The 15790-nt window shown below is 55.0% G+C and overlaps 1 protein-coding gene across 2 annotated transcripts in view; it reads right to left on the bottom strand.

The window, feature by feature from the left end:
* The window catches only part of ASH1L (ASH1 like histone lysine methyltransferase), a 111151-nt gene that overhangs the window by 10609 nt on the left and 84752 nt on the right, over nt 1–15790 (bottom strand). For both annotated transcript variants that reach the window (XM_082275397.1, XM_082275398.1), the window contains exons 15-20: nt 15420–15514; nt 10087–10235; nt 9853–10005; nt 8658–8712; nt 5649–5781; nt 5325–5573 (exon numbers count right to left, since the gene is read on the bottom strand). In XM_082275397.1, coding sequence (XP_082131523.1) covers nt 5325–5573; nt 5649–5781; nt 8658–8712; nt 9853–10005; nt 10087–10235; nt 15420–15514 — 834 coding nt within the window. The remainder of the gene's footprint in view (nt 1–5324; nt 5574–5648; nt 5782–8657; nt 8713–9852; nt 10006–10086; nt 10236–15419; nt 15515–15790) is intronic.

Genomic DNA, 15790 nt, shown 5'->3' with positions numbered 1-15790 from the left:
AACCTTCCCCTTTATTGAACAGTCACACGGTTTATATACAGCATGGACCTCCCCCTCCTGATCAAATTACCCCATACAGAAATAGAATTAACCTAAACTAATTATCAAGCCATCTGGACAAAAACAATACGTGAGTTCATTAACAATTAACAATGGGACAGACAGGCTTAACAGAATCCACATCACACCTAAATACACAGACAATAGGGAGAGCCTGTCTCTGACATTGAAGTACAATACACATTATCATAAGTGTAAACACAGAACCCATTTGAAGCAATCCAAACCATTAAGTATCTGTCTTTTACTCCCAGTGATGGCGAGTACCGTCACATATCTTACCCCCAAAGGTAGACTAACCAGGTACCAGACCTCCAATCAGTCTGTGTCTGAGTTAGTCGGGTAACAAGTCCCAAAGGGTCAATCCATCATGGCAGCTTCCCTGACAAAATTCCACATAGTTTGTAAGTTTGTCCCGGCAGGGCGCATGGAGCTCTCATAGCCGATCAGTTTGTGGAAGTCTAGTTTGGGCAGGCCAGACTGGGCTTCTTGGTCACCCTGTGTCACTAATAGACCCCGGGGTGACTTACACATAAGAGGGCCCTAGGGGGCTGAGAGAGGGATTTCCCAACCTCTCTAAGGTAAGCTGTGTTCCAAGCGCCCCCCAAACAAAGTGACTCCTGTCACATCTCTCCCCTTTCTGAAGGAGACTAACACAGGAGGGGACCCCAAACGGGTTGACTTTGAAGGTAGTCTGTAGCTCCAGTCCCCCAATGTCTGTACCCACACAGTACCCCAAATTGTCCCGAACGGAGCAGTACTCACCCAGCCAACCTCTGCCTCTCTCGTAGAACATACCCGCTGCGGGGGAGAAGCGTGGGCTGTCCCTTCTCCCTGGCTGGGCTCACTCCCTCATGCTGTTGGGGACCTGGGCTGACTGCCCAGCATCCCTGGGATATAGAGGGGAAGACCGCAGTCCCATCCACTCCCACAGGAACTCCATCTTTTGTTAGTTGAGGGCAGAGGCCAGCCGCACTCTGCTCTGTTGCCAGCTCTTCTGCTGGGTTGGTGTCATCATTCTGGGGCTCCGTGTGCTGCTGGGAAAGGGAGTCTGCTGCTCCATCATCCTTACCCTCATCTGGCGGTTGGGACAACCTTTCTCTGGTACGGTCTCCCAGATGTACAAATCCTGGCTGGGGAGGGAAGACAGTTTCTTCCGCTCTGACTGTTGGGGAGGGAGGACAACAACCTCCTCTCCCTTCTGACACTGGGCCTCCGGAACTGCCTCAGGTGTGGGGCCGAGGTTGTTGACTCTCTGTCCGGCTGCCAGCGTTTCAGCTGGGTGTAGAAGCTTCACTTCATCAGCTTGTCGCTGGGGCGAGGGGCCGATTTCCCCAGCTTCCTGGAACTCTGTAGCTGTTGTGGGTGCTGGGCAGAGGTTGGTAGCACTCCGCCCTGTTGCCAGCACTTCTGCTGGGGACTCCACATAATCCGTTCCGGTTAACTGTTGGGGAGGGAGGCCGGCTTCCTCCGCTCCCAGACTCTGGATCTCTCGCTGGGGAGGAAGGATGGCCACCTTCTTCTCCGAACTGTGCAGCTGCTGTTTGGGAGTGATCACCACCTTCTCACCCTGGGCCTCTGGAACTGCCACAGGTGTGGGGCAGAGTTCTTGGACCCTCTGTCCAGTTGTCAGCGCTTCAGCTGTAGAAGTTTCTTGTAACTCCACAGATGGTGCTGGCAGGAAATCCCAGGTCCCTGTCAGTGGTGTAGGAGAAAGGCCGGCTGCCTCTTCTCTCAGGGAGGCTGAAGCTGCTGTTGGTGTTGGGCATCGCTCAGTAATGCTAGGCCCTGATGCCCGCTGTTCTGCAGGGAAGTAAACTGAAAAGTCAGTGGCCTTGCACACATCTTGCTGGGTCACCAATTGTTGCAGGCAGAGGTCAGCAACGCTATGCCTGGATCTCCGCTCTTCTGCTGTAAGCTCACTGGGATTTTCCTCCTCAGCAGAAAAGTCTATTAAATCCCCAGCCTCTGGAATTGCTGAAAGTCCAGGGCATGGGCTGGTGGCACTTGGGCCCAGTGCCAACACTTTGGCGGGTGATTTATCATCCATATCATCCTCTGATGGAAAGTTAATTAATCTGTGATCCGTGGTTGGGGAATGAAGATGGCTTCCTCTTCTCCCATACCTTTATCCAGTGGCTGATCAGACGCATTCCTCCATCCAAGCTGTGCAGAAACAGGTTCATCCAGGTGAGTCAGCACTGCATCCGCCATAAGACCTCCGCATCCAAGACCGTGGGTGCAGGGGAGCAAAGCCACTATTACTGTGCCACATAGTCCATTCTTCAGTCAGGATTTCTGGACTTCTGGATATTCTCAGGCAAGGGGAGCCCAGGCCCGGTGTTCCGTGAGAATTACCTACCCGTGAGAAAAACCTACCCTCGTCACTTCCGGTGTACGAAAGTGTCTGTAACGCCGCGGAATTACATTAAAACAGCTCGCCAGAAATATCATGTGATCTCCACTGCTATCCCTGACACTTCCCTGGTCTTGTCTACTAAATATAAAAGCGGCTGTATGACAACATAAATCACGGAGCCGCCAGCCGCTTTTATATTTAGTAGACAAGATCAGGGAAGTGACAGGGCAAGGAGCGGAGCTTACTCATATTGCAGTACAGCTGTTTTAATGTACCCGCCGCGATGGTAGGTTTTTTACACGGAACAGTCATCATTTCAGACTAGTGCGCATGCGCACTAGCGGCTGTGAGCATGCGCACTGCCAGGGTAGGTTTTTCTCACGGGGTAGGTAATTCTCACGGAACACCGGCACTGAGCAGAGTCTAGCAGCCGTCTGTAGGCGATCTCCAGCTCCCATTCCCGAACGGCCAAAAACTCAAAATCTTCCAGTGCCCAGAACACTTCTGAGATGTTCAGGATCTCTTCTCTGTAATCCAAGATTTCCTTCAACCGCCACTCCAAATCGCTCCCAAAGTCGGGGTCCTTTGGACAGCCTCTCTAATAACAGCCCTGGGCCGCCGTAGCAAAAGCCTTTCATTGGGCTGTCGTCCGCTGTCCATGGGCACACTTGGGTTACATACCGGCGGAGGGCTCTGTAGCTCTCGTCCAACCGCATCTTCACCTGGACCAGCCTGCTTAACTCAGCTTTCAATTCCTTGGGAGGTTGTCTCCCCAAAAACACCATTCGCACTTCATACTGTGACCAGTACCTTTCCTGGAAGGAGGGGAGGATTTTTCCCTGGTGTCGCTGCTCACGGGCTAGCGCTTCCTCACCGAGTTCCCAGCGGATTGAATCGTACCATCCCAGCAGAACCTTCTCTGACACCGGTCCCCTGTGCTGAGGACCTTCTCTGACACCGGTCCCCTGTGCTGAGGACCTTCTCTGACACCGGTCCCCTGTGCTGAGGACCTTCTCTGACACCGGTCCCCTGTGCTAAAGGACCTTCTCTGACACCGGTCCCCTGTGCTGAGGACCTTCTCTGACACTGGTCCCCTGTACTGTATCCGCATCTCTCACAACCTCCTTCCAAATTCCTCTTCCATGGCGGCTGATATCTGTACCTCTCCTCTTCTGCTCCCCGGACCTTGGATCCCGGTGGAGGTTTGGATGTCCCAGACTCCAGGAAGCATTCCACCGCTTGCCACCAATGTAACGGAACCTCAGACCCACACTGTGTTTGTGGGCTTCCGTCAGTATACGGCTTCCTCCAGTCTGGACATAGATATCAGATTTTCCTAGCTGCCCCCCATACAAAGTTAGCTGACAACTTAGCTTGTTCTGGAACCTTCTCCTTTATAGAACATTCTCACACAGTTTATATACAGTATGGGCATCCCCCTCCTGATCAGATTATCCCATCAGGTCAGGGGTTGCCTGATTACATTATCATATGCAGATGAAATTGTATACAGAAATAGAATTAACCTGAACTAATTATCTAGCCATCTGGAAAGAAACAATATGTGAGTTCATTAACATTTAACAATAGGACAGACAGGCTTACCAGAATCCACATCACACCTCAATACACAGAGAATAGGGAGAGCCTGTCTAATTGAAGTACAATACACATTATCATAAGTGTAAACAAAGAACCCATTTGAAGCAATTCAAACCATTAAGTAAAAGTATCTGTCTTTCACTCCCAGTGACAGTGAGTGCTGTCACAGAGACCTCCAATGAGACACCCAACAACGAGACCTCCAACAAAGAGACCCCCCAACAATGAGGCTGCCCAACAATGAGATCCCCCCAACAATGAGATCCCCCAACAATGAGATCCCCCCAACAATGAGACCCCCCCAACAATGAGATCCCCCATTTTATTTCCTCAAAGTGTACAAAACAGCAATCACATCGAGACTCCCCTGGATGCAGCCAAAAGGGTGACCCCTCACCATACACTCTTCCATCGGTGACCACTCACCATACACTCTTCCATCGGTGACCACTCACCATACACTCTTCCATCGGTGACCACTCAACATACACTCTTCCATCGGTGACCCCTCACCATACACTCTTCCATCGGCGACCACTCACCATACACTCTTCCATCGGTGACCACTCAACATACACTCTTCCATCGGTGACCCCTCACCATACACTCTTCCATCGGTGACCCCTCACCATACACTCTTCCATCGGAGACCACTCACCATACACTCTTCCATCGGTGACCACTCACCATACACTCTTCTATCGGTGACCACTCACCATACACTCTTCCATCGGTGACCACTCACCATACACTCTTCCATCGGCGACCACTCACCATACACTCTTCCATTGGCGACCACTCACCATACACTCTTCCATCGGTGACCACTCACCATACACTCTTCCATCGGCGACCACTCACCATACACTCTTCCATTGGCGACCACTCACCATACACTCTTCCATCGGTGACCACTCACCATACACTCTTCCATCGGCGACCACTCACCATACACTCTTCCATCGGCGACCACTCACCATACACTCTTCCATCGGTGACCACTCAACATACACTCTTCCATCGGTGACCCCTCACCATACACTCTTCCATCGGTGACCACTCACCATACACTCTTCCATCGGTGACCACTCACCATACACTCTTCCATCGGTGACCACTCAACATACACTCTTCCATCGGTGACCACTCACCATACACTCTTCCATCGGCGACCACTCACCATACACTCTTCCATCGGTGACCCCTCACCATACACTCTTCTATCGGTGACCCCTCACCATACACTCTTCCATCAGTGACCACTCACCATATACTCTTCCATCAGTGACGCGGTGACACTCACCATACATTTCTCGCACTGAATCATCAGCCCCTCGTCTTTGTAGAGGCCGCAGATACAGCGGATGATGTCGTCCTCCTTCTCGTGTCCGCCATCTTTATCACACAAGGAGGTCTCGCAGCTGTCCGCCTCGCTCGCCGTCTCCCCCATGATTTCATCGATCTGCGCCGAGGACTCATGGCGCGCGCTGTAATACGCCTTCCTCAGCCGGCACACATCGCGGCCAATGGCGGACTTCCTCCCGTGGTATTTCTGGAAGGGAAGCAAAGCGATGATTGGCCGGCTCAGTCATTATATGGAGATAATGGAGGTGCGGGACGCACTTACCTCTGCATTGCGGAAAACCTTCAGCATGTCCGTGTCAAACGCTTCCACCGTCTTATAATGACCGCTAAGAATCTGCTTCTCAATGGTCAGCAAGTCCAGGGGGTCCCCCACCTTCTCATAGTAATACGGGTTCCTAGGAGGGACAAAGAGCATCACAAGAGAGGTGACCCCCAACACCCCTCACTGTGTACAGAGTAACCCCAAAACCCCCCCTCCATGTACAGAGTGACCTCATCCCCCCACCGTGTACAGAGTGACCCCAACACTCCCCCCCATATACAGAGTGAACTCATCCCCCCACCATGTACAGAGTGACCCCAACACCCCCCCATGTACAGAGTAACCCCAAACCCCCCCCCCCCATGTACAGAGTGACCTCATCCCCCACCGTGTACAGAGTGACCCCAACACCCCCCCTCCACTGTGTACAGAGTGACCCCAACCCCCCCCCCCCATGTACAAAGTGACCTCATCCCCCCACCGTGTACAGAGTGACCCCAACACCCCCCCATGTACAGAGTAACCCCAAACCCCCCCCCCATGTACAGAGTGACCTCATCCCCCACCGTGTACAGAGTGACCCCAACACCCCCCCTCCACTGTGTATAGAATGACCCCATACCCCCCCCCCCCATGTACAAAGAGACCTCATCCCCCCACCGTGTACAGAGTGACCCCAACACCCCCCACCATGTACAGAGTGACCTCTTCCCCCCACCATGTACAGAGTGACCCCAACAACCCCCCCCCACCGTGTACAGAGTGACCCAACACCCCCCCCCATGTACAGAGTGACCCCAAACCCCCCCCCCCCCCATGCACAGAGTGACCTCATCCCCCCACCGTATACAGAGTGACCCCAACACCCCCCCCATGTACAGAGGGACCCCAAACCCCCCCCCCCCCATGTACAGAGTGACATCATCCCCCCACCATGTACAGAGTGACCCCAACACCCTCCCCCCATTTACAGAGTGACCCCAAACCCCCCCATGTACAGAGTGACCTTGTCCCCCCACCTTGTACAGAGTGACCCCAACACCCCCCCATGTACAGAGTGACCCCAAACCCCCCCATGTACAGAGTGACCCCAAACCCCACCCGGTACAGAGTGACCCCAACGCCCCCCATGTACAGAGTGACCACAACACCCCCCCTCACAGTGTACAGAGTGACCGTGACCCCAACCCCCCATGTACAGAGTGATCTCATACCCCCACCGTGTACAGAGTGACCCCCAACATCCCCCCATGTACAGAGTGACCTCATCCCCCCACCGTGTACAGAGTGACCCTAACAACCCCCCCACCGTGTACAGAGTGACCCCAAACCCCCCCATGTACAAAGTGACCCCAAACCCGGTGTACAGAGTGACCCCAACGCCCCCCCCCCCCCCGTGTACAGAGTGACCCCAACGCCCCCCCTATGTACAGAGTGACCCCATCCCCCACCGTGTATAGCGTGACCCCAATAACCCCCCCATGTACAGAGTGACACCATCCCCCCACCGTGTACAGAGTGACCCCCCCACCACCGTGTACAGAGTGACCCCCCCCCATCGTGTACAGAGTGACTCCAACCCCCTCACCGCATACAGAGTGACCCGATCTCCCCACCGTATACAGAGTGACTCCAAGTACAGGGGATACCCCACCTTCTCATAGTAGTACGGGTTCCTAGGGGGGGCAAAGAGTGTCACAAGAGAGGTGACCTCAACACCCCACAGTGTACTGAGTGACCCCAACACCCCCCCCCCCCCCCCGTACAGAGTGACCTCATCTCCCCATGTACAGAGTGTGACAAACTCACTCAGGACAGAGGTTTTTGGAGGGGACCGCAGGCTAGCCCCTTGCCTACTGACTGTGGGCCCTGGCTTGTGAGGGAACACTGCTCTTTGTGAGGTGTATGCTGGGGGGACCCTTGGAGTAATGTTACTTTGGATTCAAGTCCACATCTCCCGAAGACACACAGACTCTGGGACACTAGGCCTAGGATCCATGTTAAAGGCCTAGCTGCCTATTACCAATAAAGGACTGCTCCACACAGTAAGACTCATAGCAGAGGCTAATATAATCAGCTCAACCAGCTGTCTTCCACACATTATTAATTGTGCTAATTAACTCACCTATTGTCTACTGTGGGGATGTGTTTACACTTATAATAATGTATATAGTGCTTCAATGTAGGAGAAGGAAAGTCGGCTTCTGGGGTCTCCTGCTATTGTCTCTTTAATAAGGTGTTCTGTGTTTATACGTAGGATAATGTGTAATGTACTTTGTTTTAGCCTTGTTGCAGTGCTGAGTTAATTAGCATGTTAATTATAACATTGTCTGGGTCTGGATTCCCATTCACATATTGTTTCTGTCCAGATGGCTAGGTAATTAGCTCAGGTTAATTATGTTTCTGTATACAATTTCATGAGGCACCTGACCTGGTGGGGTATATATTGTGTGTGAGTTTGTTCAATAAATGTTCCAGATCTTATACGAGCTATTCTCAGCTAGTTTTTATTGGGGGGCGGCTAGAATATCTGATATCTATGTTCAAGACTGGAAAGAAGCGGTATACTGAGTGAAGCACACAAGCACATTGTGGGTCGCGGTTTCATTACACAGAACAACCCCCTCCGGTGTAGAGTGACCCCAACAAGCTCCCCCGTGTACAGAGTGACCCCCAACCCCCCCCCCCCCCGTTTACAGAGTGACCCTATCCCCCTACCATGTACAGAGTGACCTCATCCCCCTACCATGTACAGAGTGACCCCAAACCCCCCCCCCCCCCCGGTGTACAGAGTGACCACATCCCCCCCACTGTGTACAGAGTGACCACATCCCCCCACCATGTACAGAGTGACCCCCCCTCCCCCAGTGTGCACACACAGGACAGACAGGCCACAATGAACCTTTCGCCGGGTTATTGTTGGGATTTATATCAGACAGTAGTACTGGAAAGGATGAGGGGAAGAGGGGGAGGGGAAGCGGGGGTGGAGATGGGGTCGGGGGATCTTACTTTTTCTTGGGTGGAAGACTGATCAGGGGGGCTGCCAGGGTCCTGTTCATGGAATCTGGAAGGAAAGGACATCTGTGTTACACACAACGTATATACATCTAATAGGCCTATGAAATCACAGGCTCGGGGCGGAGTCTGAACCTAGCAAATCACAGGCTGGGGCGGAGTCTGGACCTAGCAAACCACAGGCTGGGGGCGGAGTCTGGACCTAGTAGATCACAGGCTAAGGGGGTGGGTTCTGGACCAAGCAAATCAAAGGCTGGGGGGTGGGTTCTGGACCTAGCAAATCACAGGCTGGGGGGGGGGGTGAATACCTAGACCTAGAAAATTACAGGCTGGGGCCTGGACCTAGAAATTTAAGGCTGGGGGGCGGGTTCTGGACCTAGCAAATTACAGGCTGGGTGGGGGGGGGGTCTGGACCTAGCAAATAACAGGCTAGGGGGGTGGGTTCTAGACCTAGCAAATCACAGGCTGGGGGCAGGTCCTGAACCTACGAAATCCAAAGCTGGGGGCGGGTCCTGAACCTAGGAAATCACAGGATTGGAGTGGGATCTGGACCTATGAAACAACAGGCTGGGTGGGTTCTGGACCAAGCAAATCAAAGGCTGGGGGGTGGGTTCTAGACCTAGCAAATCACAGGCTGGGGGGGTGGCTACCTAGACCTAGAAAATTACAGGCTGGGGGCGGGTCCTGGACCTAGAAATTTAAGGCTGGGGGGCGGGTTCTGGACCTAGCAAATTACAGGCTGGGGGTCTGGACCTAGCAAATAACAGGCTAGGGGGGTGGGTTCTAGACCTAGCAAATCACAGGCTGGGGGCAGGTCCTGAACCTACGAAATCCAAAGCTGGGGGCGGGTCCTGAACCTAGGAAATCACAGGATTGGAGTGGGATCTGGACCTATGAAACAACAGGCTGCAGGGTGGGTTCTGGAAGTAGCTAATCACAAGCTGGGGGCGGGCCATGAACCTAGCAAATCACAGGGTGGGGATGGATTCTGGTCCTAGCAAATCACAGACTGAGGATGGGATCTGGACCCATGAAACCACAGGCATGGGGGGTGGGTTCTGGAGCTAGCGAATCACAAGCTGGGGGTTGAAGTCATCAGTGGAAGCCCAGGACCAGGCTGTGCTGTGTGGTAGAGGAGCCTTGATTTTATGTGGGAGACGTGCGTGTGGATTATCGATAAGGAAGTCACCTTTACAGCAGACAATTCCATCGCAGATCTCCTTGAAGATTTGTGCCAGGCGGGCGGCCCGTGCCACCTCGATGTTCTCCTCCGCGGCAGCCAGCCGGCGGGTGCGTACTGACCGCGACGTCTGCAGAGCAGCAAATTGGGTCATGAAGACATCTGGAAAACATGGTGGACAGGAGAGATGAGAGGAGCTCCGGGGAACATGGCCACCATAACACGACTCTCCAGCGCCCTCACCAGCCTTGATGTTTCCATCGTCTCTGCACACACCGTTCCAGCGGGTATACAGCGACGCCGCACTCAGGTCATCCTTCACCTCCTCGTGTCGCCGACGGGTTTTCTCCCAGTTCCGGATCAGGAAGACTCTGTGCTTCAACACAAAGTTCCTGCAAACACAGAGCACCGGGTTCAACGCCATATGACAACACAACATGTGGAAGAGACCAAGAAACAGCAGGACAGGCAGAGACCAGAAGACAGCAGGACAGGCAGAGACCAAGAGACAGCAGGACAGGCAGAGACCAAGAGACAGCAGGACAGGCAGAGACCAAGAGACAGCAGGACAGGCAGAGAACAAGAGACAGCAGGACAGGCAGAGAACAAGAGACAGCCGGACAGGCAGAGAACAAGAGACAGCCGGACATGCAGAGACCAAGAGACAGCAGGACAGGCAGAGACCAAGAGACAGCCGGACATGCAGAGACCAAGAGACAGCAGGACAGGCAGAGACCAAGAGACAGCAGGACAGGCAGAGACCAAGAGACAGCCGGACAGGCAGAGACCAAAATACAGCAGGACAGGCAGAGACCAAAATACAGCAGGACAGGCAGAGACCAAAATGCAGCAGGACAGGCAGAGACCAAAATACAGCAGGACAGGCAGAGACCAAGAGACAGCCGTACAGGCAGAGAACAAGAGACAGCAGGACAGGCTGAGACCAAGAGACAGCAGGACAGGCAGAGAACAAGAGACAGCCGGACATGCAGAGACCAAGAGACAGCAGGACAGGCAGAGACCAAGAGACAGCCGGACATGCAGAGACCAAGAGACAGCAGGACAGGCAGAGACCAAGAGACAGCAGGACAGGCAGAGACCAAGAGACAGCCGGACAGGCAGAGACCAAAATACAGCAGGACAGGCAGAGACCAAAATACAGCAGGACAGGCAGAGAACAAGAGACAGCAGGACAGGCAGAGAACAAGTGACAGCCAGACAGGCAGAGACCAAGAGACAGCCGGACATGCAGAGACCAAGAGACAGCCGGACAGGCAGAGACCAAGAGACAGCAGGACAGGCAGAGAACAAGTGACAGCCGGACAGGCAGAGACCAAGAGACAGCCGGACATGCAGAGACCAAGAGACAGCAGGACAGGCAGAGACCAAGAGACAGCAGGACAGGCAGAGACCAAGAGACAGCCGGACAGGCAGAGACCAAAATACAGCAGGACAGGCAGAGACCAAAATACAGCAGGACAGGCAGAGACCAAAATGCAGCAGGACAGGCAGAGACCAAAATACAGCAGGACAGGCAGAGACCAAGAGACAGCCGTACAGGCAGAGAACAAGAGACAGCAGGACAGGCAGAGACCAAGAGACAGCAGGACAGGCAGAGAACAAGAGACAGCCGGACATGCAGAGACCAAGAGACAGCAGGACAGGCAGAGACCAAGAGACAGCCGGACATGCAGAGACCAAGAGACAGCAGGACAGGCAGAGACCAAGAGACAGCAGGACAGGCAGAGACCAAGAGACAGCCGGACAGGCAGAGACCAAAATACAGCAGGACAGGCAGAGACCAAAATACAGCAGGACAGGCAGAGACCAAAATACAGCAGGACAGGCAGAGAACAAGAGACAGCAGGACAGGCAGAGAACAAGTGACAGCCAGACAGGCAGAGACCAAGAGACAGCCGGACATGCAGAGACCAAGAGACAGCCGGACAGGCAGAGACCAAGAGACAGCAGGACAGGCAGAGAACAAGTGACAGCCGGACAGGCAGAGACCAAGAGACAGCCGGACATGCAGAGACCAAGAGACAGCAGGACAGGCAGAGACCAAGAGACAGCAGGACAGGCAGAGACCAAGAGACAGCAGGACAGGCAGAGACCAAGAGACAGCAGGACAGGCAGAGACCAAGAGACAGCCAGACAGGCAGAGACCAAAATACAGCAGGACAGGCAGAGACCAAAATACAGCAGGACAGGCAGAGACCAAAATACAGCAGGACAGGCAGAGACTAATGCCCCATACACACGTGCAGATTATCTGCAGACTTACCAAAACCATATAATATGAGGTCAAACCTAAACACTTTCAATTGTATGCAATCCGGCAGGCCCTTGCACTACATAGAAAAGGTAAGTCTGCAGATAATCTGCACGTGTGTACGGGGCATAAGAGACAGCAGGACAGGTAGAAGGGAAGAGAACAGCCAGAGACAGGCAGACAGGAAGAGAATAGTCAGAGACAGGCAGAATGGGGCACAGTACAGAGGGTGAAGGGGGGCACAGTACAGAGGGTGAAGGGAGGCACAGTACAGAGGGTGAAGGGAGGCACAGTACCGAGGGTGGAGGGGGGCCCAGTACAGAGGGTGAAGGGGGGCACAGTACAGAGGGTGAAGGGGGGCACAGTACAGAGGGTGAAGGGGGGCACAGTACAGAGGGTGAAGGGAGGCACAGTACAGAGGGTGAAGGGGGGCACAGTACAGAGGGTGAAGGGGGGCACAGTACAGAGGGTGAAGGGAGGCACAGTACAGAGGGTGAAGGGGGGCACAGTACAGAGGGTGAAGGGGGCACAGTACAGAGGGTGAAGGGGGAACAGTACAGAGGGTGAAGGGGGAACAGTACAGAGGGTGAAGGGGGGCACAGTACAGAGGGTGAAGGGGGGCACAGTACAGAGGGTGAAGGGGGGCACAGTACAAAGGGTGAAGGGGGGCACAGTACCGAGGGTGAAGGGGGGCACAGTACCGAGGGTGAAGGGGGGCACAGTACCGAGGGTGAAGGGGGGCACAGTACAGAGGGTGAAGGGAGGCACAGTACAGAGGGTGAAGGGAGGCACAGTACCGAGGGTGGAGGGGGGCCCAGTACAGAGGGTGAAGGGGGGCACAGTACAGAGGGTGAAGGGGGGCACAGTACAGAGGGTGAAGGGGGGCACAGTACAGAGGGTGAAGGGGGGCACAGTACAGAGGGTGAAGGGGGAACAGTACAGAGGGTGAAGGGGGAACAGTACAGAGGGTGAAGGGGGGCACAGTACAGAGGGTGAAGGGGGGCACAGTACAGAGGGTGAAGGGGGGCACAGTACAAAGGGTGAAGGGGGGCACAGTACCGAGGGTGAAGGGGGGCACAGTACCGAGGGTGAAGGGGGGCACAGTACCGAGGGTGAAGGGGGGCACAGTACAGAGGGTGAAGGGGGGCACAGTACCGAGGGTGAAGGGGGGCACAGTACAGAGGGTGAAGGGGGGCACAGTACAGAGGGTGAAGGGGGGCACAGTACAGAGGGTGAAGGGAGGCACAGTACAGAGGGTGAAGGGAGGCACAGTACAGAGGGTGAAGGGGGGCACAGTACAGAGGGTGAAGGGAGGCACAGTACAGAGGGTGAGGGGGGCACAGTACAGAGGGTGAAGGGGGGCACAGTACAGAGGGTGAAGGGAGGCACAGTACAGAGGGTGAGGGGGGCCCAGTACAGAGGGTGAAGGGGGGCACAGTACAGAGGGTGAAGGGGGGCACAGTACAGAGGGTGAAGGGGGGCACAGTACAGAGGGTGAAGGGGGGCACAGTACAGAGGGTGAAGGGGGCACAGTACAGAGGGTGAAGGGGGAACAGTACAGAGGGTGAAGGGGGAACAGTACAGAGGGTGAAGGGAGGCACAGTACAGAGGGTGAAGGGGGCACAGTACTGAGGGTGAGGGGGGCACAGTACAGAGGGTGAAGGGAGGCACAGTACAGAGGGTGAAGGGGGGCACAGTACAGAGGGTGAAGGGGGCACAGTACAGAGGGTGAAGGGGGAACAGTACAGAGGGTGAAGGGGGAACAGTACAGAGGGTGAAGGGGGGCACAGTACAGAGGGTGAAGGGGGGCACAGTACCGAGGGTGAAGGGGGGCACAGTACCGAGGGTGAAGGGGGGCACAGTACGGAGGGTGAAGGGGGGCACAGTACAGAGGGTGAAGGGGGGCACAGTACAGAGGGTGAAGGGAGGCACAGTACAGAGGGTGAAGGGAGGCACAGTACAGAGGGTGAAGGGGGGCACAGTACAGAGGGTGAAGGGAGGCACAGTACAGAGGGTGAAGGGGGGCACAGTACCGAGGGTGAAGGGGGGCACAGTACAGAGGGTGAAGGGGGGCACAGTACAGAGGGTGAAGGGGGGCACAGTACAGAGGGTGAAGGGCGGCACAGTACAGAGGGTGAAAGGAGGCACAGTACAGAGGGTGAAGGGGGGCACAGTACAGAGGGTGAAGGGAGGCACAGTACAGAGGGTGAAGGGAGGCACAGTACAGAGGGTGAGGGGGGCACAGTACAGAGGGTGAAGGGGGCACAGTACAGAGGGTGAAGGGGGGCACAGTACAGAGGGTGAAGGGGGGCACAGTACAGAGGGTGAAGGGAGGCACAGTACAGAGGGTGAAGGGGGGCACAGTACCGAGGGTGAAGGGGGGCACAGTACCGAGGGTGAAGGGGGGCACAGTACCGAGGGTGAAGGGGGGCACAGTACAGAGGGTGAAGGGGGGCACAGTACCGAGGGTGAAGGGGGGCACAGTACAGAGGGTGAAGGGGGCACAGTACAGAGGGTGAAGGGGGCACAGTACAGAGGGTGAAGGGGGGCACAGTACAGAGGGTGAAGGGAGGCACAGTACAGAGGGTGAAGGGGGGCACAGTACCGAGGGTGAAGGGGGGCACAGTACCGAGGGTGAAGGGGGGCACAGTACAGAGGGTGAAGGGGGGCACAGTACAAAGGGTGAAGGGGGCACAGTACCGAGGGTGAAGGGGGGCACAGTACAGAGGGTGAAGGGGGCACAGTACAGAGGGTGAAGGGGGCACAGTACAGAGGGTGAAGGGGGGCACAGTACAGAGGGTGAAGGGGGCACAGTACAGAGGGTGAAGGGGGCACAGTACAGAGGGTGAAGGGGGGCACAGTACAGAGGGTGAAGGTGTGCCCCCCTTCACCCTCTGTACTGTGCCTCCCTTCACCCTCTGTACTGTGCCCCCCTTCACCCTCTGTACTGTGCCCCCCTTCACCCTCTGTACTGTGCCCCCCTTCATCCTCTGTACTGTGCCCCCCCTCACCCTCGGTACTGTGCCTCTCTTCACCCTTTGTACTGTGCCTCCCTTCACCCTCTGTACTGTGCCTCCCTTCACCCTTTGTACTGTGCCCCCCTTCACCCTCTGTACTGTGCCCCCCTTCACCCTCTGTAATGTGCCCCCCTTCACCCTCTGTACTGTGCCTCCCTTCACCCTCTGTACTGTGCCTCCCTTCACCCTCTGTACTGTGCCCCCCTTCACCCTTCACAGTACAAAGGGTGAAGGGGGCACAGTAGAGGGTGAAGGGGGCACAGTGCTGGGATGTGGAAGGTTTATACCTCTCCCTGTTGGACATGGGTTTCATGTGGAGTTGGGAGCCGAGTCTGTTCGATGCCCCGACACTATCGCTGCGATCGTCACTGTGGTAACCCCTCTACAAACAGAAAACTGGATTTAATCTACTCATCACTTTAGAAGTACAGTTGTGGTGAAAAGTCCCCCCCCTGGAGAATTGGGAATATACAGGATGTATGAGTGAGCAGCAAAACCAATTTCTTCTATTTCTTATGGGATTCCTATTCTGTAACTGGAGGTGATCACAGAACTGCCCAATCATAAAACAAACCAATAAAATTCTCCCCCCCCCCTACATTCAGAAGTCTGCACCCCCTTAGTCCTGTGTATTGCCCCCTTTATCACCAATGACAGC

Source organism: Pelophylax lessonae (assembly GCF_965119305.1).
Source record: "Pelophylax lessonae genome assembly, chromosome: 13".
In the NCBI taxonomy this organism is placed as follows: Eukaryota; Metazoa; Chordata; class Amphibia; order Anura; family Ranidae; genus Pelophylax; species Pelophylax lessonae.
The sequence above is the reverse complement of the archived record's forward strand: the minus strand, read 5'-3'. Positions and strand labels throughout refer to the sequence as shown.